General features: G+C 42.9%; 2 protein-coding genes across 2 annotated transcripts in view; both read right to left on the bottom strand.

Annotated features, from left to right (window-relative positions):
- Positions 1-27,997, bottom strand: part of LOC117387594 (NACHT, LRR and PYD domains-containing protein 1a allele 5-like) — a 769,741-nt gene that overhangs the window by 58,276 nt on the left and 683,468 nt on the right. The gene's annotated exons all lie outside the window — the stretch shown is intronic.
- Positions 18-27,769, bottom strand: si:zfos-911d5.4 (uncharacterized). Its single transcript, XM_055229753.1, has 7 exons — positions 27,570-27,769; positions 22,890-23,026; positions 22,293-22,393; positions 19,400-19,548; positions 16,970-17,198; positions 14,836-15,056; positions 18-2,951 (listed from the first exon to the last, which is right to left on the bottom strand). Exons 2-7 carry the CDS (start codon positions 23,021-23,023, stop codon positions 2,781-2,783), a joined length of 1,005 nt encoding a protein of 334 aa, XP_055085728.1. The 5' UTR covers positions 23,024-23,026; positions 27,570-27,769; the 3' UTR covers positions 18-2,780.

The following is a 27,997-nucleotide window of genomic DNA, read 5'->3' as shown; positions in this document are numbered from 1 at the left end:
TTCATCCAACCGTTTTTATTTCAACACCAGATTTGACAGTTAAAAACATTCTCCATAAAACACAAACAGAACGTGCTAAAAACGCCACTTCCTCTTATTGTGAAGTTGGCTTGAAATCCCAAAGTGCTTTTATTTTGAAAAGTCTCGCGCGCGTGACGTTCCCTGAAGCCGAGCGTTCGTTTTGCGCACCGGAACATTCCTGAGTCCTACGTTTTTATCGCCGCAAAACAGACCGATGTTACTCAATATGACTTTATTTAAGAACAGAAGAAGTAGACCGTCTTTAATATTTGCTTAGAAAACCAGAGGGTCACTGGTTCAATTCCCGCCCATGCACTTAAGAGACTGTTGTCGTGTCCTTTGGCAAAGACACATTGAGCTGTTTTTTGTTTTACTTTATTAAACCGTAACAGCAAATGTAAAGCCACAGTATGTAACTTTCTGGAGGTGTCACCTGAATCCGTGGAAACAGAAAGTTAAAACCAAAACAAACCAAAGATACATTTTATGCCATACTGTGGAAAATCATAGAAAAAAGAGCAGTATTTCCATGGCGACAAACAGGATGAGGCAAATAAGAGTCAGGTTTGTGGAGATGCGAGCCTGTTTTTTGTGCAATAAACCAAAAAAACCCCCCCCAAAAACATGTTTTTTTTTGGCTAAAATGTTACATACTGTGGCTTTAAGTTGTTTTAATATATTCTTTTTTTAATATACAAAAATGGCAATAAATAGGATGAGGCAAGTAAGAGTCAGGTTTGTGGAGATGCGAGCCTGTTTTTTGTGCAATAAACCAAAAAAAAAACCCCCAAAAAACATGTATTTTTGGCTAAAATGTTACATACTGTGGCTTTAAGTTGTTCTAATATATTATTTTTTTACTATACAAAAATGGCAATAAATAGGATGAGGCAAGTAAGAGTCAGGTTTGTGGAGATGCGAGCCCGCTTACAGTAAGGACGCATGTTTTTTGTGCAATAAACCAAAAGAAACCCCCCAAAAAACATGTTTTTTTAGACGTTTTTGTGGCTAAAATGTTACATACTGGAGCTTTAAGTTGTTTTAATATTCTCTTTTTAAACATGGTATGGTAAAATGGCATTAGATTAATTTTTTTTATTTATTTTGAGCTCAAGTTTGCAGTTAAATCATGTATATATCACATTTTTCGCTCTAAACTTGTCAAATCTCATCTTATTTCTGGTCATTCTCAGATCTGTTTTTCTTTAAGTCTTTTGCGGCGAACGAGCTTTTGTCGCGTCGACCTGCTTTGAAAAACCTAGAGAATTGTGCGTTTGTAAACAGACATAAGACAGACCCCCTTTAGCTCCAGGTAACGTCGGTAAACACGGCTAGCTTGAGTACGACATAATGCTATTTCAGGTAGAAGAAATGCCGTTCAAACCGATAGCATCTGCACGCGGATTCTTGTATTGCATTAGCGGAAAGGCACTGGTACATAGAGATCCAGCTGTAACCTCATTTCGGACGCTACCAGACGCCGTAAACGCGATTGGTAGCTGTTAGCGTAGCCGCAGCAGCCCGCTAACTGACGGAGAACAGGCCAGCGTGCGGCGATTAGCGCTAAAGTTGTGCTAATTTGAATACGCTACAGTCTTTGTCAGTGTCGGAGGTATTAAAAAAGCTGCTTACAGTTTGAACGCGATCGAAACCGGGACAGAAATCTTTTTTTTACGGAAGAGTTACGCAAATCAAAACAAAAAAACAACAAAAAAACATTTAAGACGCACCGTGGAACTTTTCTAGCGGAAAGTAGACAACACCATCTGCGAGTCTCCATTGAAATGTTATCGCCTTGCCTAGAATGTTCCTTAGCAGCTTATTAAAACGATCTATCTCCATGGAGACAAAGTGACGTTACTGTGTCCAAGTTACAGGTCAGGTCTGCGGAGAGGCGACCCCAGAGTTACCGTAAAAAGACGAGTTTTTCCCATTTTTTTAAACGATAAAACACCATCTACACCATCTGCGAGTCTCCATTGTGCCTAGAATGTTCCTTAGTATCTTATTAAAACTATCTATCTCCATGGAGACAAAGTGACGTTACCGTGTCCAAGTTACAGGTAAATTCTGCGGAGAGGCAACCCCGGAGTTACCCTAAAAAGACGAGTTTTTACAGTTTTTTTAAACAATAAAACACCTGTATTTGAATAAACCGACTGAAGATTAATGCCATACTTTGGAAGATTCCAGGCAAAGCGATAAAAACACATCAATGGAGAAAAGCAAGTGGCTTATTCCAAACCAGAAAAGTTACAGAATGCATCTTTAAACACCAGAATAAGTGTAGAAATGACGCGGGCCTCATATATTTACATTTGCAGGCCTGGTACAGACACATCTCCCTTTTAAAGTTTGAATAAAAAATCCGTGTAAGATTTGTTCATTTTAAATCCAAAACCAAAACAGAAAAAAGAAACACCTTTTTCAGATTTTACATTTACAAAAAAATACAGAAAAACAACAAAAAATTGGCGATTCTCTTTGATTTAAACGTTTAAACTGTAGTGTTTAAGTATCTGCTCTTTACAAAAAAGACAAACTGAACAAACGAGTAGAAGGCACGTGAGGTGAAAACATCGAGTTTGAAAACACAAAAAATATTAAACTTTTCAGCAAAAAGTCCATTTATAACTTTTGTTTAACATGATTAAACACGTCTGTCCATTCCCTTTGTCACATCACCTGATTTATAAAAAAAACAAAACAAAACCGCAAAATTATGTCGTTCTCGTGGTGTAAATGACGGTCCTCCCCCCTCAGATGCTCAGGGTGACGCTGTGGACGCTGCTCGCCGGGATCTTGGACTCCGTCTCGTCTCCACTCACCCTGAAGGAGACGCAGGAGGAGGACGGGATGGAGGCCGACGCGCTCGCCGTCTTCCCCAACCAGTAACCCCCAGCCCCGCGCTGGTACATCTTTACTGTAACCTGAGAGAGGGGGGAGGGGAGGAGAGGGGGAGAGAGAGGGAGGAGAGAGGAGGGGGGGGGGGAGAGGAGGAGAGGGGGAGGAGAGAGGAGGGGGGAGAGGAGGAGAGAGGAGGGTGGAGAGGGGGAGAGAGAGGACAGAGAGGAGGAGAGGGGGACGAGGAGAGAGAGGAGAGGGGGAGGAGAGAGGAGGGGGAGAGAGAGGAGAAGAGGGGAGGAGAGGGGGAGGAGAGGAGGAGGAGAGAGAGGAGGAGAGGGGGAGGAGAGGGGGAGGAGAGGGGGAGGGGAGGAGAGGAGGGGAGGGGGAGGAGAGAGAGGGGGAGAGACAGGAGGAGAGGGGTGGAGAGGGGGAGAGAGAGGACAGAGAGGAGGAGAGGGGGACGAGGAGAGAGAGGAGAGGGGGAGGAGAGAGGAGGGGGAGAGAGAGGAGAAGAGGGGAGGAGAGGGGGAGGAGAGGAGGAGGAGAGAGAGGAGGAGAGAGAGGAGGAGAGGGGGAGGAGAGAGGGGGAGATGGGGAGAGGAGAGGGGGAGGGGAGGAGAGGAGGGGAGGGGGAGGAGAGAGAGGGGGAGAGACAGGAGGAGAGGGGTGGAGAGGGGGAGAGAGAGGACAGAGAGGAGGAGAGGGGGACGAGGAGAGAGAGGAGAGGGGGAGGAGAGAGGAGGGGGAGAGAGAGGAGAAGAGGGGAGGAGAGGGGGAGGAGAGGAGGAGGAGAGAGAGGAGAAGAGGGGAGGAGAGGAGGAGAGAGAGGAGGAGAGGGGGAGGAGAGAGGGGGAGGAGAGAGGGGGAGATGGGGAGAGGAGAGGAGGAGAGAGAGAGAGAGAAAGGAGAGAGGAGGTCAGCGATCACGTCCAAATCATTCTGTAATTCACTCGAGAACAAACTCACAAAACATTAACAAAAACTTCACATTAGTCCAACTCTGACGCTTCAAACAGCTTCAGCTTCAGCTTCAGCTTCAGCTTCAGCTTCAGACCTGCTCGTCACTTCTGCCTCTTACAAAACAAAAACCTGAATTCCAGTTCTGATTCTTACATGAAAAATCCTCTGTTCCTCTCGTGTTTGTCCGAATAACAAAACACCTCCCTGCTTCTTCCATCCTCCCCATTTTCCTCCAATTTAGCATTAGCCATTTTTTCAATTACCCCTTTTTTGTCCTCCTCTTTCATCCTTTCTTTCGCCGTTTTGTCGTTCGCTCCGGGCTCTCGGTTCAGCCTTGTGCCCATTTTCGTCGTGTCATTGTCGTATGATTTTCAATGCTGCTTTTCACATCAAAAAACCAGATTAGCATTAGCGAAAAATAGCCCTTTCCCTTTGTGCGCGGCTATTGTGAGGAGGTATTTTAATAGCACGTAGCTCCCCCCCCCGTTAGCGACGCGGACGCTAAAGGGACAGCACTTGTGGCTAACCCAATTATAGGACAACAAAAGGCAGAGAAAGAGGTTTTTACGGCGTCTTTGGAACACGGTATTTTACTTATTATAGTGAAATAGTCCGGGGGAGTGATGTGGCCAGGTATGCGCCGCGGTTTTCCTCTAGAACACACACTTCACAAACAGAGGATGTGTTCGTCTGGGAAGAATATGAAAAAAAAATAAAGATGTACTGGTGATAAAACATGAGGGAAAAAAGACAAAATATTAGATTTGGTTTTACGGAGGTGAGCAGTATCTGCGCTGTCGTACTGTGAGTAAAAGTATCTGTTATTATTGTACGAAACCTGCTGAAAAATCTGAGGGTTTATTTTTGAAAACGTTCGTAATTTGTGTAAAACACAAACTCAAGGCCCCCGTGCCAAATGTGGCCCTCTACATCATTTAATGTGGCCCTCGACGGGGTAAATTAAGAGGTGTGGTGGAGATACGCAGTTACATCTAGGCAAATATATATGTAATATTTGTAATTTTAAATAAGCAATAAATACAGAAATAGTTAAGGAACAATTTAAAAAAGTAGTACATCTGGTAAAAAGTAAAAAATATACAAATAAAAACAGATTCAATTGTTTCTGATGAACAAAATTCAGCTCAGATCTGTCAAAAATCACCGCATTTTTACTCTTTAAGTTAATTTTTAAACAGGTTCGTTAAAACTTTTACTTAAGTTTTTCATGTGATTTTTTTTTTACTTGAGTAGATTTTGCTTAAGTATTTGTACTTTCACGTTAGTAACAAAACTGAGCACCGTATTTCCCGGAATATAAGTTAGACATTAAAAAGACATTAAAATCACACAAATCAAAACATAAATAATCACAAATAATCAACATAAGATTAACATTAAAGGAGAAAATAAAATAAAAACCTTGTGCGGTGATGGTTCATGGGCTTAAAAACTACACAGAAGAACAGAGGTTTATCTATGACGTAATAATCCAGGCAAAATGCAAAAGGGGCCATTTTTTAGGCTAAAAAGCAGCAACTTTGGATTAATGGGTTAAAAAGCGCCGTTCTGGGCCAAAGTTTAGCTCAGATCCGTGTACAGACGTGACAAACGCGTCCTAAATATCAGACGTGGCTCGTTGTCTCCAGGCGACGGTTCAGAGCCGACATCAAAGTGAAACGAACTCTCACTGAACCCTGACCGCCAGCCTCCTTATTACAACTTCATTTATTCCGTAAAATGATTCGATCAGGAAGGAAGCGGCGTCTGGCATCAAAGTTCACGTGCGTGCGGTCGGGTCCGTACGTTTAAACGCGTCTCCGACTTTGAGGAGTTCTGACTTTGAGTAATTTAAGAAGGACTTTGGTGTCAGGAGGTATTAAAATACACGAGCACCAGATACACGTGTGAAGTTTAACGCCGGCGGCTCCACGGTACGAGTCAGGACGCGGCGCTGATGATCCCAAAACGCCGCCTGAAGGATGAAGGAAAGATATAAAGACGTTCCTCCTCGAGTTTAAAGTGGACGTTTATTTTATTATTACACGTTCAAAGTGTCAAAGTGTCTGAGGTCGTGAACTTTAAGAGGAGCTCGGTCATAAGTTCAGATGGAAAGAGATAATTTAAGATCCCAAAAACTTCAACAGGATCAGACCGGCCTCGTGCCCTTTGACCTTTGACCGGCCTCATGCCCTTTGACCTTTGACAACAGACTGATTTAGTTTAGTACATTTCAGGATTAAACATTTGGATTTATGGGAAACTGGACCAGAAGAAATGAGCCCCGGTTTAGTCCGGTCAAACTTTAGCCCCGGTTTAGTCCAGTTAAACTTTAGCCCCGGTTTAGTCCGGTCAAACTTTAGCCCCCGGTTTAGTCCGGTCAAACTTTAGCCCCGGTTTAGTCCGGTTAAACTTTAGCCCCGGTTTAGTCCGGTTAAACTTTAGCCCCGGTTTAGTCCGGTTAAACTTTAGCCGCGGTTTAGTCCGGTTAAACTTTAGCCCCGGTTTAGTCCGGTTAAACTTTAGCCCCGGTTTAGTCCGGTCAAACTTTAGCCCCGGTTTGGTCCGGTTAAACTTTAGCCCCGGTTTAGTCCGGTCAAACTTTAGCCCCCGTTTTGTCCGGTTAAACTTTAGCCCGGGTTTAGTCCGGTTAAACTTTAGCCGCAGTTTAGTCCGGTCAAACTTTAGCCCCGGTTTAGTCCGGTTAAACTTTAGCCCCGGTTTAGTCCGGTTAAACTTTAGCCCCGGTTTAGTCCGGTTAAACTTTAGCCCCGGTTTAGTCCGGTCAAACTTTAGCCCCGGTTTAGTCCGGTCAAACTTTAGCCCCGGTTTAGTCCAGTTAAACTTTAGCCCCGGTTTAGTCCGGTCAAACTTTAGCCCCGGTTTAGTCCGGTTAAACTTTAGCCGCGGTTTAGTCCGGTCAAACTTTAGCCCCGGTTTAGTCCAGTTAAACTTTAGCCCCGGTTTAGTCCGGTTAAACTTTAGCCCCGGTTTAGTCCGGTTAAACTTTAGCCCCGGTTTAGTCCGGTTAAACTTTAGCCGCGGTTTAGTCCGGTCAAACTTTAGCCCCGGTTTAGTCCGGTCAAACTTTAGCCCCGGTTTAGTCCAGTTAAATCCTAAACTATTGACTGTACTATCATTGGCAGTGGCTGTAATGTTTTGGCTCATCTGTGTGTGTCTGTGTGTGTCTGTGTCTGTGTGGGGGTGTGTGTGTCTGTGTGGGGGTGTGTGCGTCTGTGTGTGTGTGTGTGTGTGTGTATATATGTGTGTGTGTGTTTATACCTCTAACAGGAAACCACTCTGAATGTCCCATAATGCATTTCCCAGGATGCGTTTGCTCTGGTCGTCTGGTCGCTGCGTCTTAAAAGGTTACGACTTTCGCCTGATTAAATTTTTCAGACATGTTTAAGTTTATTAGCCCCGCGGCGAACGGACAGAAGCACGAGCGAGAGAATAATGGAGGGAATAATGGAGGGAAGAGGGTTTAAAACGACAAACTGAGGCACGATCGCACAACGGGACAAGTGTGTGATAAAAACCAGTTTATGACATTTAGGACAAAGTGAAACAGATGGATGACTGTGAGAGAGAACGCACAAACACACACACGTCGAGAGAGAACGCACAAACACACGCACACACATCGAGAGAGAACGCACAAACACACACACGTCGAGAGAGAACGCACAAACACACACACGTCGAGAGAGAACGCACAAACACACACACGTCGAGAGAGAACGCACAAACACACACACACGTCGAGAGAGAACGCACAAACACACACACACGTCGAGAGAGAACGCACAAACACACACACGTCGAGAGAGAACGCACAAACACACACACGTCGAGAGAGAACGCACAAACACACACACACGTCGAGAGAGAACGCACAAACACACACACACGTCGAGAGAGAACGCACAAACACACACACGTCGAGAGAGAACGCACAAACACACACACGTCGAGAGAGAACGCACAAACACACACACACACGTCGAGAGAGAACGCACAAACACACACACGTCGAGAGAGAACGCACAAACACACACACGTCGAGAGAGAACGCACAAACACACACACACGTCGAGAGAGAACGCACAAACACACACACACGTCGAGAGAGAACGCACAAACACACACACACGTCGAGAGAGAACGCACAAACACCTGATTTGTCTGTTATTAATGTTCACGTTTTGATTTATAGACACAAACGTGAATAGTTTTGTTTTGTGTTTTTTTTTTTTTTTTTTTTTTTTTTTTTAAGTATTTATGAGTTTATTTAGATTTATTTATTTATTTATTTGTTATTTTGAGTTTATTTTTTGAGTTATTTTGAGGTGTTTTTTTCCCCTTTTTAAAAAGTTTTTATGAGTTTATTCTGATTAATTTTCTTTTTTTTAATTTTTTGGTTATTTTTAGTTGTTGTTTTTTTTGTTATTTTGAGTTTGTTTTTTTTCAAGTTATTTTGAGTTTGTTTGGATTTTTTTTTTTTTTTTGCTATTTTCAGTTTTTGTTTTTTTGAGTTTATTTTTTGAGTTATGTTGAGTTTGTTTTTTTTGTTATTTTGAGTTTGTTTTTTTAGTTATTTTGAATGTATTTATTTATTTGTTTTTTGTGGTATTTTCAGGGGTTTTTTGTTTGTTATTTTGAGGGGTTTTTTGTTTTTTTGAGTTATTTTAAGTTTATTTTAATTTATTTTTTAATTTTGAGTTTATTTTTTGTTTTTTTTTAGTTATTTTAAGTTTACTTTTATTTTTATTTTTTTTATTTTGAGTTTATTTTTTGTTTTTTATAAACCATGTCCTCTCTCTGTCTCTGCTGCTTCAGACTCATTTTGGTCTTAAATGTTCGTATTAACCCTCTACATGATCCTGGGGTTTTTATTTCACTATTGTGTCTGTAAATCAAGATATGAACATTAATAACAGACAAATCAGACGCTTCCTTCTTTCCCTGCGGTCACTTTCACAACATCCTCGCTCTGGATTGGCTCTCCGGTTGCTATGATACCGTCTCACGTCTCTGGATGAGGCCAGTGTTTCACCGATCCACATTTTTATTTTACTTGCGATCTTTTCTCTCTTTGCTCAGACGAACCGCAGTCTCGATAACGCGGAGATCAGATTAAACTCATGAATAAAACACGACGAGCGGAGACACTTCATTAAAGGTTTGAAAAGCCGTTTAATTGAGGAGATTAAAACTGAACTGGACAAATTTAGACTCTCTGTGATAATGAACTCGGAAGGAGCTCGCGGAGTTAACGAGCGGCGGGTGGAAGCGACTTTAGATCTAGGAACGATTTGGTCTTTTTGTTTTTACGTAAAGTTAAAATGTAAAACAATTCTGATTTTTACCGTCTTAATAAACAGTTTTAAACAGTTTCCTACATCCTAATTACTCACCACGATGAGTTTATAAGCGCTTTTCACGATTTTCAGAGTCTTGCCGGTGACGGTGAAGCTAACAGCTAGCCCGCTAACTCGCGCTTCCTGCTTATGAGACAATAAAACGCTGAAAAAAAAAGACGCAGACGGCACACGGCAGACTTATTTTGACCTCAAGAGCGGCTGACACGAGGTCATCGACCGAGACGAGACTGAAAACTTTAAACTAATCCAAGAGAATCCCGTGTGTTTCAGAACGTGTTTGTAGAGGGTTAAGCTGCAGGGTTAGCAGCTTTTTATGCAGCATAAGACCCCATGTAGACTCAGGGAGGGCATCTGACACACAGGGACACTTCAGGAACTTGTTTGTAGAGGTTAAGCTACAGGGTCTGCAGCTTTTTACACAGAATAAGACCTCATGGAGATGCAGGGAGGGCATCTGACACACACAGGGAGGGCATCTGACACACACAGGGACGGCATCTAACACACACAGGGAGGGCATCTGACACACACAGGGAGGGCATCTAACACACAGGGAGGGCATCTGACACACACAGGGAGGGCATCTGACACATAGGGAGGGCATCTGACACACACAGGGAGGGCATCTGACACACAGGGAGGGCATCTGACGCACAGGGAGGGCATCTGACACACACAGGGAGGGCATCTGACACACATAGGGAGGGCATCTGACGCACAGGGAGGGCATCTGACACAGAGGGACATTTCAAAACAAGTTTATAGAGGTTTAAGCTACAGGGTTTGCAGCTTTTTATGCAGCATCAGACCCCATGGAGACTCAGGGAGGGCATCTGACACACAGGGACACTTCAGAACATGTTTGTCGAGGTTAAGCTACAGGATTAGCAGCTTTTACACCGCAGTTATCTATATTTATTTTTATTTTACGACCCACTTTCCAACTTTACTTTAACTGTATATTCGTTCATTCCATTTCGCAGTGACAGTTACGTCGCAAACGGCCGATAATAAAACATAAAAAGTTAATTCCCCGTGAAAATGTATGCGTGAGGTGCTCTTATTTAACCAAATATTCAAATGTAGTGGGTCCGTGTTTGCGGTGCAGTGTTAAGTACAGTGAACCGGGTCGGCCGATGTTTAACTGAATTAACAAAAGAGGAAGTTGAAGAGCTCTTAGCGACAACCGGGCGGCCATTTTAACTCCGAACTCACATCTGCGAGAGTCCTTCACGAAAAATACATCCTACAAACCTAATCAAATCCACCGCACGACGCACCGCAGCGAATGTCTTCTCCAATTCGGCGCGGACACTTGTATCCGTTCCTTATAATTGAATCGTTAGCTTCGCCGTTAGCGCCTTCCTACACAAGCTGTTACGCGGAATGATTAGCGATCCCGGGGCGTCCTTTTTTGAGAGCCGCGCTACGATTACAGAGATCGGAAGCAATTTTAGCCGGGAAAAAAAAACAAAAACGCGCTCGTATGAATCAGTTTTAGATCAGAAACTTTGCAGAATTACTCTCATTTGGTTCGGCGGATTATTTTTCTATCAGAGTTAATGGGATTTTTGATGGAGCGACGTCGGACAAACTGCGTCGGACACTTGTCGTTTCAGTTTCGCGTCGAGCTGAGCGAGTTGGAAGAGCGCCACGGACATTAAGTAATATAACGCGGCGATTTCAGGTGATTGTTGTAATTGAATAAAGCTGATTAAAAGTAAAACGAGGCAGGAGGGTCACGAAAAGCGTCCGATTTCCATTTGTTCATTGCGCGTTTGTTAAAGTGGAGGCGTTACGCAAAATCGAGGAGCTTTGTGCCGTGTTCTAACGCTGTTTCCTTCCTCGAAAACGTGTCTGAAGAGGTTTTAAATGTCATCCGTGCGTGTTTCAGTAATCTAGAGATCTCTCCAGGGCCCTATTCTAACGTCTGTACGAGGCTCCGCCCACGAGTCTACGTCGCCCACGCTCCCACGCGACAATCCTCCATAAATCTACAAAAACATGATGCAAAACTGTGCACTACGACTTCACAAACCCGGTGTGATGTGCAGTAGTTTCATTCGTGGGATGCAGCTGATTGTGTTGTGACAGAGCTCTGAAGGGGGAGGGGCTTAGCACAGAGAGCGTCAAAAATGAAAGTGAAAGTAATTAAACTTGTTTTGGGAGAATAAAACATTTTCAAAACGATAAAAAGGAAACATGGTGATTTAAATATGTGATGAGTTACAGTTAATACCCCGTAGAAGTAAATACCTCCTCTTTAATACCCCATAGAAGTAAATACCTCCTCTTTAATACCCCACAGAAGTAAATACCTCCTCTTTAATACCCCACAGAAGTAAATACCTCCTCTTTAATACCCCACAGAAGTAAATACCTCCTCTTTAATACCCCACAGAAGTAAATACCTCCTCTTTAATACCCCACAGAAGTAAATACCTCCTCTTTAATACCCCGTAGAAATAAATACCTCCTCTTTAATACCCCACAGAAGTAAATACCTCCTCTTTAATACCCAGTAGAAATAAATACCTCCTCTTTAATACCCCGCAGAAGTAAATACCTCCTCTTTAATACCCCGCAGAAGTAAATACCTCCTCTTTAATACCCCAATAGAAATAAATACCCCCTCTTTAAAGCTGCACTATGTCACTTTTCTGATAGGGTATCCGCCATCTGCTCGTCTCCATGGAGATGTTTCTGTTTTGTCTGTTTCAAAGCGTTAAACACATTTCTCTTATATTTATGAGTTATATGGTTGAAAACACCTCGAAAAACATGGAATCTGAATAAGATCTGACCTGTAACACCACCAGAAAGGTTACACAGTGCGGCTTTAAATTAACCCGCTCCCCTGATTCACGCGTCTTTTCCGATCCGTCTTTTCTTTTCTCTTTCGTCGCTCGTCACAAAAGCCTCTGTGTCCATTATAATACAAAGACAGACGAATAAAAGACGAATGTTTGAACAAGAAGCAACGCGGCCATTTTGAGGACAATGACAAACGTTACCGCGGCAACAAGTCGTATTATTATTATTATTATTATTATCCTCATTATTACGGCTCATTTCTGGGATAAAGGGGTCAGAGGTCGTCACGATCAGATGGTGAAACTGGTGCTTTTGTTCAAGTCGTTTAATTACATAATGTTCATTTTCTGCTTTACCAAATAAGAATATTTATTTATTTTTTTTACTTATTTTACTCCTGTGTCCGATGTTTAAAAATCTGAAACGACACGGAGAAAGGCCAAGTTACAGGTCAGATCTGGGGGGAGGCGAGCTGCTCAAAGGTAAGAATAATACATGTTTTTCAATTTTTTTTCGCACAATAAACACCGGTATTTTTACTAAATTCCAAATAGATTATGTTTAACGCCATACTGTGGAACATTCCAGGCAAAATTTGAGCATTTCCATGTTACGTTTGTGACAAATTTCATGTTTTATCGACATTTTAAAACAAGACGATATTTAAAATTTGTATTTCCTCAATTTTTTAAAGGTGCTGTATGACACAAAATTGACTCTTGTAGCTTTAAGTCACGTTCTGATGCTGTTTCCTCCTCAAAAACAGACCTGGAGTTGTGTTTTGTTTCATTCGCACATGTTTGAGTCACACTTGAATGCTCTGTTCCACCTTGTGATGTCATCAAGTGGTAGTTTTCAAGCTAACAGCTCCTTTTACCTTTAGTTCGACAGAAGATTGACAACTCCAGGGCTTAAAATGATCCAGATGATTCTAGTGAAGGTGGAGTTTAAAAACACAGTGGAGCACTTCCTGTATCACCACATGATGACATCACAAGGTGGAACAGAGTGTTTTCAGTTTGAGAGAAGGACTCAGCCTAAATCTGCAGGTTTGTAGAGGCGCTGCCCAGAAAATAGAACCTAATTTATATATTACACGGCCTCGTCACTGCATTTCTCTAGTTATATTAAATCACTTTGGTAATTATGGGATTTCTTTGCGAAACAATAAATTTAAATAAATAAAATTAAATTAAAATTACATTAAATAAAAATAAAATAAAAGAATAAAATTGTAAAATAAAATAATAAAATTTTAGTATTCATAAGATTTATTTGTGAAACAATAAATTAAAATAAATAAAATTACATTAAAATTACATTAAATAAAAATAAAATAAAAGAATAAAATTGTAGTATTTATGGGATTTATTTGTGAAACAATAAATTAAAATAAATAAAATTAAATCAAAATAAAATTAAAATTACATTAAATAAAAATAAAATAAAAGAATACAATTTTAGTATTTATGGGATTTATTTGTGAAACAATAAATTAAAATAAATAAAATAAAATAAAAAAATAAATAAAATAAAATTAGAATTACATTAAATAAAAATAAAATAACAGATCTCATGATTTTGTATGGAGGGCATGTAAAACAAATATGTATGACTAGCTCCTGCCACCTGCTGGTCACTGATGAGACTACGTAAATACATAAATACATAAACTGCACTGAAATAAATTGAGCTGATCGTAACAATGAGCTCAACAGATTAAACGAGGTTAAAACAATCGCTGCTGCTACAATCAAAGAGTTAGTAGTGACTGTTTGCTGTAACTTTTGTCTTATTTAAGTGTTCGTTGTGTGTAGTAACATCTCAAACTTGATTTCGAAAACTGATGTATCGTCACTGTCCTCGTCTGTTTTTAAAAATGGATCGTGAGTCTGGAATGAAGACGAATTGATTTTCAGCATTAAACAGTAGTACTAAACAGCGACAAAACCGATATCATAATAATCGGCCCTAAAACACTCACTAAGTCCTCCTCGAGCTTCTGTCTAAACTTTGATAATTCCACACTCGCTCCATCCCCGCTCATCCCAAATCTTGGTATTCTCATTGCCCAAAACCTCTCATTTGAATCCTATATAAAGCAAATAACCCGGACTGCCTTTTTCCATCTCAAAAACATCGCACGCCTCCGCCCATCACTCACCTTTTCAGCTGCAGAAACTTTAATCCACGCATTCATCGCATCCAGAATCGATTACCGCAATAGCATCCAATACAGCACACCCCCAAAAACACTTAATAAACCGCAACACGTACAAAACTCTGCTGCTCCTCACACGCACCCGTCTGTGTAAACACATCGCCCCGGTCCTCCAAAACCTCCACTGTCTCCCCGTTTCTCAGCGAATTCAATCCAATCCACTTTATTTATATAGCACATTTCATAAACAAATTGTTTCCAAAGTGCTGCACAGAGACAAAGTGACATAAAAAAAAATAAAATCAATAAAACACATAAAAATAAATAAAATAAAAGAAAAACACAGAGGACCACACAACTCACGCGGTGTTAAAAGCCAGAGAATAAAAGTGGGTCTTAAGACGAGACTTAAAACACTCTACAGTTCAAAGTTCTTCTCATCACTTTCAAAGCTCTCCACAACCTGGCCCCCTCCTCACAGATCTGCTCCGTCACCACATTCCCTCTCGCTCCCTCCGCTCCTCAAACACAAACCTCCTCTCCCTCCCCTGTAGGACCAAGCTCCGGACCTGGCTAAACCGAGTTGTCCTACGCCGTTTCACACATTCCGCCGTCTATCGCGCGCCCACGTTCGCCTCCAGCTCTTACCTGCGGCGCGTGTCCCAGCAGAGCCCACAGAGAGTCCGCAGACAGGGGCTTGTTGTGGCTGAATTCGATGCTCTGGGTCTGGGTTCGGTCCAGGGAGATGAAGGGGCAGTGCCGGAAGTCCCCCCTCAGCTCCTCTCCGCTCTGCAGCTTCAGGAGGTCCCACGTCCCCACGCGACACAGCAGCGAGCGCACGGAGCTCAGCTGGGAGTACGACAGGTGACCTACGGGACGGCAGTACTGTGAGGACTGTGCAGTATAAAGTACTTCATAAAAAAATACTATTGTAGTCATTTAGGTAAAAGAAAGTACACTGTATTTAACAAAAACGTCCATCCGTTTCTTATCCACGAATGCTAATTTTGCAAACATAAAACGCAAATCTAATTATAACATTTATGCGCCGTTTTTCTTTCCTTTCTGAAATCTCGAGACCGCACTTTAAAGATGCACTGTGTAACTTTCCTGGTGGAGAGTCTGCCACCCGCTCGTCTCGTGAAAGTTTATATAGTTTATACAATTTACCCGGAACGTTTGAAGTGAGAGCGAGAGCCGGTGGGGTTCTTCGTGTACGTTTATGGCGGGACGTTTAGCGGTTACCACGGTGACACAACGGCGCGGATAAGTGAAAAAGTGTCGGCTAACGCTGTCGGCTAGCTAGCTTGCGACTCGTGCGGTGTTATTTGAGAGAGGCTTGTTTAACAGCACAAATCAGCTCGTGTGTTTTAGTTTCAGCCGAGTCAGTTTTTTTTTTTTATGGTGTTAAAATAAAACTCAGATTAAAGTCTAACGGAGCTTCAGACAGAGCAGTGCCTCCAGTTAGCATCACACCCCAAGGGAATGTGGATGACATCAGCTGCAAACAGTCAATACTTATATATTGTTGGTACGGAACTAAATACATCAACCGAAAATGTGTGTTCTGGATAATAATTTTTGACTAACTGTATTCTGGTCCAGCTGCTCTCTACTGTGATGTGCAGCTACATGTCCACAGGGGGCGCCGTCAACACGCGGCGCTTTGTCGTGATGTCGTTTACGGCGACGTCAGCTCCCACCGGACACCGCAGTTTTCTAACGCGGACGTCGGCGTGTTTCTTTCTTTTATTAAGTCGTTCTAGATCAGGGGCGTCAAACACATTTTCACCGACGGCCACATCAGTAAAATCAGTAAAAGACGGAACCAGGACTAGACCAGGACTAGATCAGGACTAGACCAGGACTAGACCAGGACTAGACCAGGACTAGACTAGGACTAGACCAGGACTAGACCAGGACTAGACCAGGACTAGACCAGGACTAGACCAGGACTAAACCAGGACTAGACCAGGACCTAGACCAGGACTAAACCATGACTAGACCAGGACTAGACCAGGACCTAGACCAGGACTAAACCAGGACTAGACCAGGACTAGACCAGGACTAGACCAGGACTAGACCAGGACTAGACCAGGACTAAACCATGACTAGACCAGGACTAGACCAGGACCTAGACCAGGACTAAACCAGGACTAGACCAGGACTAGACCAGGACTAGACCAGGACTAGACCAGGACCTAGACCAGGACTAGACCATGACTAGACCAGGACTAGACCAGGACTAGACCAGGACTAGACCAGGACTAAACCAGGACTAAACCTGGACTAGACCAGGACTAGACCAGGACTAGACCAGGACTAGACCAGGACTAGACCAGGACTAAACCAGGACTAGACCAAGACTAAACCAGGTCTAAACCAGAACTAGACCAGGACTAAACCAGGACTGAACCAGGACTAAACCAGGACTAAACCAGGACTAGACCAGGACTAAACCAGGACTAAACCAGGACTAGACCAAGACTAAACCAGGTCTAAACCAGAACTAGACCAGGACTAAACCAGGACTGAACCAGGACTAAACCAGGACTAAACCAGGACTAAACCAGGACTAAACCAGGACTAAACCAGGACTAGACCAGGACGGAACCAGGACTAAACCAGGACTAAACCAGGACTAAACCAGGACTAATCCAGGACTAATCCAGGACTAGACCAGGACACGGCGAGCCATATTTCTCCCGTGGGCCTTGAGTTTGACGTGTGTTCTAGATGAATACTGTGATCTAAGTCGTTTAGTTCACTCCTCCCCTCGTACCAGAGATCCACGCCGGCGTGAGAGCGTCTGAAATCCAGCCCACGTATCCCTCTCTGAAGGAGCAGAGGAAGTCCTGGACTCGGCTCTGGACTAAGATCTCGGCCTGGTTCTGCAGAGACTGGTCCAAGTCCAGGTCTGGGGACAGGAAGAGGACTCGAGGGAAAAACAGACGCTCACGGACAGACACACCGCTGCGTTTGAGGTGAGCGAGCAGGGACTGGGTCTTCTTCTGCGGAGACAAGAGGATTTACACATCGCGTCAGGTTTGTGAAGTCGTAGTGCACAGTTTTTGTATATTTATGGAGAATTGTTGTGTAGGAGCACAGGTGACGTAGGCTTGTGGGCGGAGCATTGATTTAACTACAGGTGTTGTCCTTTATTTTTATTAGTCAAATCAAGTATTGTGTAATTTAGACACTTTTGGCCCTGGGTAACACGATAGTCTCATCTGTCGTTCAAATAGGAAGTAAAGTGAAAAAAAACAGAAAAAAAAATATCTTCAATATAAATATGGTAACTAAGATGATAAGATGTAGAAATTAAGCTTTAAAAAAAACAAAAAAAAAAACATATACATATTCCATGCCATTTTTACTACAATATTTAACTTGTATTTGATTTTTTAAATTATTATTATTATTATTAATTTTTTTTTTAGCACTTCTATGAGAAAAACTTCACTCTACAAAGCGTTGTAAAATACATTAGAGATTTGGCCTGTGACATGTAGCAAATTGTTTTCCAAATTGCATTCATTAAATTCATAATTAATGTGTTAAATTTCAGTTAATATAATAAACACAGCAGAAAAACTTGGTGGTTTACTCTCACATATTTTAATATAATTTGGGCGGGCCGCATTAATAAACCGTGTGTGGCCCCCGGGCCGTAGTTTGCCCATGTCTGGTCTAGTTCCATATGTGTTTATCCACCTGCAACAACGCCCTTTCAAACTAAGAGCCCCACTTTACACAACAACGACCTTTCAAATTAAGAGCCCCACTTTTCACAACAACGCCCTTTCAAACTAAGAGCCCCACTTTACACAACAACGCCCTTTCAAATTAAGAGCCCCACTTTACACAACAACGCCCTTTCAAATTAAGAGCCCCACTTTACACAACAACACCCTTTCAAATTAAGAGCCCCACTTTACACAACAACACCCTTTCAAATTAAGAGCCCCACTCTGTCTTTCAGAAACTGTCCCACGTTTCCACAGATATAACAGATAATGATTTTTGATTTAGACCTGGTTTGGATTTGGTTTAGGAAATTCCAGACATACTCATGTTCAGATTGGGATAAATTAAGACTATTGTCCTGGTTCAGTCCTGGTTCAGTCCTGGTTTAGTTCCGGTTTAGTCCCGGGTTTAGTCCCAGGTTAAGTCCCGGGTTTGGTCCCGGTTTAGTCCCGGTTTGGTCCCGGTTTAGTCCTGGTTTAGTCCTGGTTCAGTTCCGGTATAGTCACGGTTTAGTCACGGTTTAGTACCGGTTCAGTCCTGATTTAGTCCTCGTTCAGTCCTGGTTTAGTCCTGGTTTAGTCCTGGTTTAGTCCTCGTTCAGTCCTGGTTTAGTCCTGGTTTAGTCCTCGTTCAGTCCTGGTTTAGTCCTGGTTTAGTCCTCGTTCAGTCCTGGTTTAGTCCTGGTTTAGTCCTGGTTTAGTCCTCATTCAGTCCTCGTTCAGTCCTGGTTTAGTCACGGTTTAGTACCGGTTCAGTCCTGATTTAGTCCTCGTTCAGTCCTGGTTTAGTCCTGGTTTAGTCCTGGTTTAGTCCTCGTTCAGTCCTGGTTTAGTCCTGGTTTAGTCCTCGTTCAGTCCTGGTTTAGTCCTGGTTTAGTCCTCGTTCAGTCCTGGTTTAGTCCTGGTTTAGTCCTGGTTTAGTCCTCATTCAGTCCTCGTTCAGTCCTGGTTTAGTCCTCGTTTAGTCCTGGTTCAGTCCAGGTTCAGTCCTGGTTCAGTCCTGGTTCAGTCCTGGTTTAGTCCTGGTTCAGTCCTGGTTCAGTCCTCGTTCAGTCCTCGTTCAGTCCTCGTTCAGTCCTCGTTCAGTCCTGGTTTAGTCCTCGTTCAGTCCTCGTTCAGTCCTGGTTTAGTCCAGGTTCAGTCCTGGTTTAGTCCTGGTTCAGTCCTGGTTTAGACCCGGTTCAGTCCTGGTTCAGTCCTGGTTTAGTCCTGGTTCAGTCCTGGTTCAGTCCTGGTTCAGTCCTGGTTCAGTCCTGGTTTAGTCCTGGTTTAGTCCTGGTTCAGTCCTAGATTTAACTGTGTCTGTGTCATGTGACTAATCCTCCACATTCATTTTACTTGTTTCATCTCAAAACGCTGTTCCACCTGATGATGTCATGAGGTGCGTTTCATCCGTGCTCTCGCTCACACACATCTACTGTTTTTTAGCCTTAGCCGTAGCGCCCTCTGCTGAAACCCGCCGTTACCTTGATGGCTCGGACCGGATCTTCCGTCTGTTCGATCCTGGTGTTGGTGAAGTTCGTTTCTTCTTCTTTGACTTGAATTTGCCATTTTGAGTTTTGGGCCGTGACTTTTCCCGTCCACGTTTTGACGTCGACGCAGAAGATCCCGCGTCCTGAGAGAGGGAAATGAAACAATCAAAACAAAATACTCAAGTCGCTCTCTGCGCTAAGCCCCTCCCCCTTCAGAGCACCATCACAACACAATCAGCTGCATCGCACTAATGAAACTACTGCACATCACGCCAGGTTTGTGAAGTCGTAGACAAATGAGGGTTTACACAGACATTTTTCCCGAATGTTGTAAAGTTGGACACATATTTGACATATTTGACGTGTTTATCAGAACCTCGTCACGTGAGACTTTTGTCGACTCTGGTCCTGGTTTTGTTCTTGTAAATATTTGACTCCAAAACTATTTAAATATTTATTTCCTAAGCACAGATTTAATCAGACACAATAAACACAAATACAAAGATTTAAAACAAAAAAGACATGAGTTCACACAAAGAGGATTGACTTTAGACTTTAGACATAAAAAAGACACAAACCAGGACTAAACCAGGACTAAACCAGGACTAAACCAGGACTAGACCAGGACTAAACCAGGACTAGACCAGGACTAGACCAGGACTAGACCAGGACTCGACCAGGACTCGACCAGGACTCGACCAGGACTCGACCAGGACTGAACCAGGACTGAACCAGGACTGAACCAGGACTAGACCAGGACTAGACCAGGACTAGACCAGGACTAGACCAGGACTAGACCAGGACTAGACCAGGACTAGACCAGGACTGAACCAGGACTAGACCAGGACTGAACCAGGACTAGACCAGGACTAGACCAGGACTAGACCAGGACTAAACCAGGACTGAACCAGGACTAGACCAGGACTAGACCAGGACTAGACCAGGACTAGACCAGGACTGAACCAGGACTAGACCAGGACTGAACCAGGACTAGACCAGGACTAGACCAGGACTAGACCAGGACTAGACCAGGACTAGACCAGGACTAGACCAGGACTGAACCAGGACTAAACCAGGACTAGACCAGGACTAGACCAGGACTAGACCAGGACTAGACCAGGACTAGACCAGGACTAAACCAGGACTGAACCAGGACTAGACCAGGACTAGACCAGGACTAGACCAGGACTAGACCAGGACTAGACCAGGACTGAACCAGGACTAGACCAGGACTAGACCAGGACTGAACCAGGACTAGACCAGGACTAGACCAGGACTAGACCAGGACTGAACCAGGACTAAACCAGGACTAGACCAGGACTAGACCAGGACTAGACCAGGACTAGACCAGGACTAGACCAGGACTAAACCAGGACTGAACCAGGACTGAACCAGGACTGAACCAGGACTGAACCAGGACTAGACCAGGACTAGACCAGGACTAGACCAGGACTGAACCAGGACTGAACCAGGACTGAACCAGGACTGGACCAGGACTGGACCAGGACTGGACCAGGACTGGACCAGGACTGGACCAGGACTGGACCAGGACTAAACCAGGACTGGACCAGGACTAAACCAGGACTAAACCAGGACTCGACCAGGACTGGACCAGGACTGAACCAGGACTAAACCAGGACTAGACCAGGACTAGACCAGGACTAGACCAGGACTAGACCAGGACTAAACCAGGACTGAACCAGGACTGAACCAGGACTAGACCAGGACTAGACCAGGACTAGACCAGGACTAGACCAGGACTGAACCAGGACTAGACCAGGACTGAACCAGGACTAGACCAGGACTAGACCAGGACTAGACCAGGACTAGACCAGGACTAGACCAGGACTAGACCAGGACTGAACCAGGACTAAACCAGGACTAGACCAGGACTAGACCAGGACTAGACCAGGACTAGACCAGGACTAGACCAGGACTAAACCAGGACTGAACCAGGACTAGACCAGGACTAGACCAGGACTAGACCAGGACTAGACCAGGACTAGACCAGGACTAGACCAGGACTGAACCAGGACTAGACCAGGACTAGACCAGGACTGAACCAGGACTAGACCAGGACTAGACCAGGACTAGACCAGGACTGAACCAGGACTAAACCAGGACTAGACCAGGACTAGACCAGGACTAGACCAGGACTAGACCAGGACTAGACCAGGACTAAACCAGGACTGAACCAGGACTGAACCAGGACTGAACCAGGACTGAACCAGGACTAGACCAGGACTAGACCAGGACTAGACCAGGACTGAACCAGGACTGAACCAGGACTGAACCAGGACTGGACCAGGACTGGACCAGGACTGGACCAGGACTGGACCAGGACTGGACCAGGACTGGACCAGGACTAAACCAGGACTGGACCAGGACTAAACCAGGACTAAACCAGGACTCGACCAGGACTGGACCAGGACTGAACCAGGACTAAACCAGGACTAGACCAGGACTAGACCAGGACTAGACCAGGACTAGACCAGGACTAAACCAGGACTGAACCAGGACTGAACCAGGACTGAACCAGGACTAGACCAGGACTAGACCAGGACTAGACCAGGACTGGACCAGGACTGGACCAGGACTAAACCAGGACTGGACCAGGACTAAACCAGGACTAAACCAGGACTCGACCAGGACTGGACCAGGACTGAACCAGGACTGAACCAGGACTGAACCAGGACTCGACCAGGACTGGACCAGGACTGGACCAGGACTGGACCAGGACTGGACCAGGACTGGACCAGGACTGGACCAGAACAGCTCTATTCGAGGATAATCCAGACCGTGCCTGGAGTGGCGCTGCCTCGGTCTCTCTCTGGTTTTAAACATGTTTTATTTTAGATCCAGTCTCAGTCTCGTCCGTGGCACCGACCTGTGAGCAGAACCACACTGATGTCGTCTTTGGAGAGCTGATCCTTCTCTGGGACTCGTAGATTACAGAACACGTCGTCTTTCTTCAGACCGGTCACTCTCCTGCAGACAAAACAAAACAAGACGAAGCTTTGATTTAAGTCACAAAGAAGAGAAACAACAAAAATATATATTAACACGATTCAATAGCAAACAGCACCAGTCAAACCCGCTCATTCAGTGTTACGCTTTTTATTTATTTTTCACTATTTTCTACTTTTTAAAAACACACAGAACACATCAAATATATGAAGTAAGATATATGGAATTATGTAGCTCTACTAAATATTTTTATATATATTTAATTATCCACTCTTTTCATCTGGGTTTTGTTTAAGTGCATAGTAATCTTATTTGTTGTAAAGTTCTGACTGCAAAAAAGTTATTTAAAAATGTCTTTAAAAATCCTCCACTCATTATTCTGGCATTTAGCAAACAGAAATAATTTTGTAAATCCTAATTGACCTAAAACAGGGAAAGTTTTGTCTGATTTTCGTGTCTTCGGACAGGGAGAAAACATTGAGAAACTGGTTGAGCAGATCCAAAATGGCGTCCGTACCTCAGTCTCTGGATAAACTGGGCCGGAGTCTCCGTTTGTTGTTGGTTTAAATCTTTGGAGGAGGAACTCTCTGAAGCCTTGAAGCCGAGAGGAAACTGGGTGAACAGGCTCCCGAACTGCAGCGCTGACGTCATGATCTGGAAAACATTAAAAAAAATACAGAAGATTTGTTTTAAAGATGCACTACGAAGCTTTTCTGGTAGAGGGTCACCATGGAGATGTATGGAATTAAACGTATCTATCAGTTACAGATATTTTTATCGTTTAAAAACACCGTGAAAAACTGGAATTCTGAGTTTGAGCAGGGGGTCGCCTCTCCACAGATCTGACCTATAACTTAGCCTGGTGTTTGTTGTCTCCATGGAGATTTAAGTTGTTTAATGCCAGACTGGGACATCGTAGGCCAAGCAATAACATCGCCACGGATACAAAAGAAGTTACACAGTGCAGTTTTCATTGTCAATAAGGAAACGATATAAAAACTGAAAAAGATACAGGTAATAAAAGGGGGAGGGGCTGTGAGGGGAAGGGGCGGGGCTGTGAGGGGGAAGGGGCGGGGCTGTGAGGGGGAAGGGGCGGGGCTGTGAGGGGGAAGGGGCGGGGCTGTGAGGAAAGTGGGCGGGGCTGTTTTACCGGAGGAGTCATACTTTCATAATTACACAGAAACATCCAGCCGCGCCGTACGTTCTGTGGATTATGAGTGAGGAAAGTGTATAAAGTGTGTGGTGAGGGGTTTTACAGACAAAAACAGAAAAAAACGGTAAAAAATAAAGCTGATACTTCACGGATTTCGCCCATTGCGGGTTATTTTTAGAACATAACCCCCTGCGATAAACGAGGGACTACTGTACTGTCGAAACTAGTCAAAATCATCATTTACAATTTTGTTTTTTTTTCAGTCTGTATAAAGAAGTGGACGAAGTGAGTGTGACGTCACCACAGCGTTCAGCTTCAGTCAGATGAAGCTCATCGGGGCTAACGGTTATAGCGGCGAATTTGGAGCCGAGTTCCACATTTGGAACTCTGACCGCGAGTATCATAGCAACCAAAGAGCCAATCCAGAACGAGGCTGTAGCCCACACCGCTGATTTAGCAGAGAGCGGGCGCTTAGCAACGCTGTCAATCAAACCTGTTGCTAACGCTAACAGGAGGGACAGAAGGACCTGATTTGTCTGTTATTAATGTTCATATCTTGATTTACAGACACAATAGTGAAATAAAAACCCCAGGATCATGTAGAGGGTTAATACGAACATTTAAAACCAGAATGAGTCTGAAGCAGCAGAGACAGAGAGAGAGGACATGGTTTTAAAAAAAAAAAAAAAATAACTAAAAAAAACTCAAAGTAACAAAGCTTAAAATAGCAAAAATATCAAAATCAACCCAAAATAACTACAAAAAAACCCCTCAAAATAAACTTAAAATAACTTACAAAAAAAGAAAAAAACAACATCAAAATAACAAAAAAAAAGCGCTAAATAAACTTAAAATTACTTAAAATAAAATAAAATAAAAAACTCAAAATAACAAAAAAAAATCTAAATAAACTCAAAATAACTTAATAATAATAATAATAATAATAATAATAATAATAATACAGTAAAAAAATTTTTAAAAAGAACCCAGGATCATGTAGAGGGTTAATACGAATATTTAAGACCAAAATGACGAGCATGACAGCAGCAGAGACAGAGAGAGAAAAAAATAATAATAATAATAACAAAAAACTCAAAGTAACAAAACTTAAAATAACAAAAATATCAAAATCAACCCAAAATAACTACAAAAAAACACCTCAAAATAAACTTAAAATAACTAAAAAAAACAAAACAAAAAAAAAAAAAATCTAAATAAACTCAAAATAATTTAATAATAATAATAATAATACAGTAAACAAATTTAAAAAAGAACCCAGGATCATGTAGAGGGTTAATCTGAACATTTAAGACCAAAATGAGTCTGAAGCAGCAGAGACAGAGAGAGGGGGCGACGTTTTTTTCAATACAAAGTGAAATGGAGCCAGAGTCGATGGAGCAGGAAGTGCGCCCATGATCACTTCCTGTATGTAGCGCGACGGCTAACAAGTTAGCTCTGTCCATTTATATATGCAGTCTTGTTTTTTCAATACTATTTCTCACAATCAGGTTTACCGTCTGATCACTCACTTGGCCTTTTATTGTTTCATTTTGACAGAAAAACAACACGGATAAACTCTCTGTATCTCAGATTTTAAACGCCTCAGTACTTTTACAGGCGTAACTACATAAGTGCACATATATATACGTGCATTTAGACCTGTCACGATAACACATTCTGAACTTGGATAAATCGCTGAAGTAAATATAGACGATAAACAACAATATTGAAACTAACACAAAAAAAAAAAAAAAAAAAAAAAAAAAAAAAAGAGCGGATTTAAACCAGAAAAACTATTCTAAATGTACAATACTGGTAAAAATCATGAGCTGCAATAAATAAACAGCAGAATGAAAGACTTTAGTCGTTAGTTTGTATTTATAATGAGTCTGTTGGGGAAATATTATAATTCTAGATGAAAAGTAATCCATTTGCAGAGCCCGGTGAGTTATGAAATACAAAAAAAAAAAAGAAGAAAAACCTAGTCTCTCTCCGTCTCTTTCCTTTGGTCCTTTTCTCCCCCTAAACACCTCAGCTCTGAGTTTCACGTCCAGGAGATAATGGACTTTTACACCTGAGGACGGATAAGACAAAAGCTTCCCCTGAGGATGGGACAAAGCCCTTCAAATCAGGTCTGTGTCTCTGCTTTTACACTTCCATCACAAGTCAGAGAAGTTATTTATTCAACTTTCGCCGCTGCCATTTTGATTGTGGGACATGTTTTCAACCAGACGTCCTCCCTGATAAAACCTGGCACAAACACGGACGTGGCGTTACCGCGGAGACGTCTGACTTTTGACTTCCCGTCTCAGTCGGATCGAAGCCATTTTGTCTGTGGTATTCTCTGGAATCGCTAGAATTTCCACACATCTTTCTCCCTGGACATTTCTAATACTGACAAAGTCCATTCTCCCCATTAGATTTATCCAACCACCAGGGCCAGCTCCAGCTTTCAGGGGGCCCTAGGCGGAGTTAGTCTCTGGGGCCCCCACCTGGTTCAGCTGTTGTTGACTCACGTTTGACGCATTCTGACTCGGCTCTCATCACTTTGACCGGTTGTTTTTGTGTTTATCTGAACAACATCAGACTGAAAACATCCGGAAACTACCGTAGTCACAAGAACAGAACACAAACGTATAAGGGGGGGCGAGAGTTTTCAAATTCTAGATATTTTTTCTTCATTTCTGGTGGATTTTAATGTGATCCAGTTGCGACAGTGGGCTTAATTTTACATTATGTCGGGTCCTTGCTCCGGTGTAAACACAGAGCTGCCCTCACCTCTGCCCGACTCAAAAACAAACGTAGCAGCAGCAGATATTTTACTACTATAGATATAAAACAAATGTAATCAGTTGAGAGGGATATTTAGGCTGCGGTAAACACACAAAAATATATACAAGCACATATTATTTTCCAGTATATAAATGTATGGGCTCTTGGGGGGGCCCTCTGTTGGCATTGGGGCCCTAAGCAGCTGCTCAGTCTGCTTAAAGTCTGAGCCGGCCCTGGAAACCACACACAGAAACTCTCCAAAACTACAAAAGTCACTGACACTTTTAAATCTTCAGTCGCTCCTATAATTCTGTACAATCTAGGCAATCTATACGGTTATAAATGTTCACTTTCACTTGAACTTATCACTACTTAAACTCGGGGAAGTAAAAATGACCTAACGTTTAAAAAAAAAAATCGGTTTTGCTCTAAATAGCCCGATCCAACACACTCTGCATAACATTTCAAAGCATTTCCGGCTCTTATTTGCTCCTCGATATCACATTTTAAAGACGTTTATTAAGTCGTCTGAGGTTTATTCACAAACGCCTTTTCTTTAAGATCGACTCACAAGAAGAAATCGGGACTAGTCAGGTCTGTGGAGATCACACACTGCCCCCTGTCTTTGAAAAACACTTATTATTTATTCCTTTAATGGCGTTTACGCTCGGGGCATCTCTGGTATTAAAATGTCGAAGTGACACCCATGTGAGTGAGATGTGAATTTGACCCATGTGACTCAAAGTTCCACTGTACAATGAGGGTTCGTTCCTCGGTGCTGGATTTGCTCAAATAAAGGTCGTTCTAAATGCTCTGGAAGAATAAAAGAAACTTATTTAGACACAAAAGATAATTTTTTTCAACTGTCAGTGACTTTTGGGCCACCCTGTAATACTAAAACTAGGTTCTTCTACTGGTAACTGCTAAATTGGTACTACTACTACTACTACTACTACTACTACTACTACTACTACTACTACTACTACTCATAGTCTAGTCATTATTATTTACCTTTCCTTAATGTTTGCCTCATTCTTCTAAACAGTGCTCTGTCCCTTTAAGAGGCTGATAGCATCTTTATAAATCAAATACCACACTGTTAGTTGATTTGAGCGGTTAAATCGTTTCAAAATGCCACGATAATGCGCCAAAACTGGAAAATAGCGCAGTTTTTGACGCTTGTTTACGAAAGATCAGCGTCGTGAACCTGCAGCGACACAGAACAAAGACAGAAAAAAAAACAGCACATGCGTTTAAAGGGACAGACTGTACCTACTTTTCTTCGCTTCGGCTCAAAAACAGCTCCGGGTTTCGCTTTATTTCGACATTTAAAGCGTGTTTTTGGGGGTTTGATTTGCGTTATTCTTCGTAACTCTACCCCGCAAAGCGCTTTCTCAACACCGCAGCTCCCTCTCTCCGTGTCCTCCTCCTCTCTTCTCCCTTCTTTCCTCTCCTCGTCGTTCCTGGAAGAAGTAAACAACAGACCACGTGCGCGCGGCTGCAGCGTCAGATTACGCGCTCGCTGACGCACGCTACGTCACGGTGCGTAAAGAACAAGGACGTCCTGAGTCACGTGAGGTTATGGCGCTGATATCTGACACTGGAAAATAGTGTTTTTATATTTAGGAGGTTATTAATCACTCTGAAGTCTTTCCATGTTGTTCGTGCTTCTGTTTACGACAATCACAAGTTAAAACGTA

The sequence above is a fragment of the Periophthalmus magnuspinnatus genome, chromosome 19, assembly GCF_009829125.3.
Source record: "Periophthalmus magnuspinnatus isolate fPerMag1 chromosome 19, fPerMag1.2.pri, whole genome shotgun sequence".
NCBI lineage: Eukaryota > Metazoa > Chordata > Actinopteri > Gobiiformes > Gobiidae > Periophthalmus > Periophthalmus magnuspinnatus.
Note: the sequence above shows the minus strand (reverse complement) of the source record. Positions and strands in the feature narration are given on the sequence as shown.

Excerpts from the sequence above, each read along its gene's own strand:
- si:zfos-911d5.4 (XM_055229753.1), bottom strand. The coding sequence starts at position 23,023 with ATGACGTCAGCGCTGCAGTTCGGGAGCCTGTTCACCCAGTTTCCTCTC. Across the intron at positions 15,057-16,969 it reads CACGCCGGCGTGGATCTCTG|GTCACCTGTCGTACTCCCAG; the intron begins GTACGAGGGGAG and ends GCCGTCCCGTAG. Across the intron at positions 2,952-14,835 it reads TGCTGGGACACGCGCCGCAG|GTTACAGTAAAGATGTACCA; the intron begins GTAAGAGCTGGA and ends CCCCTCTCTCAG.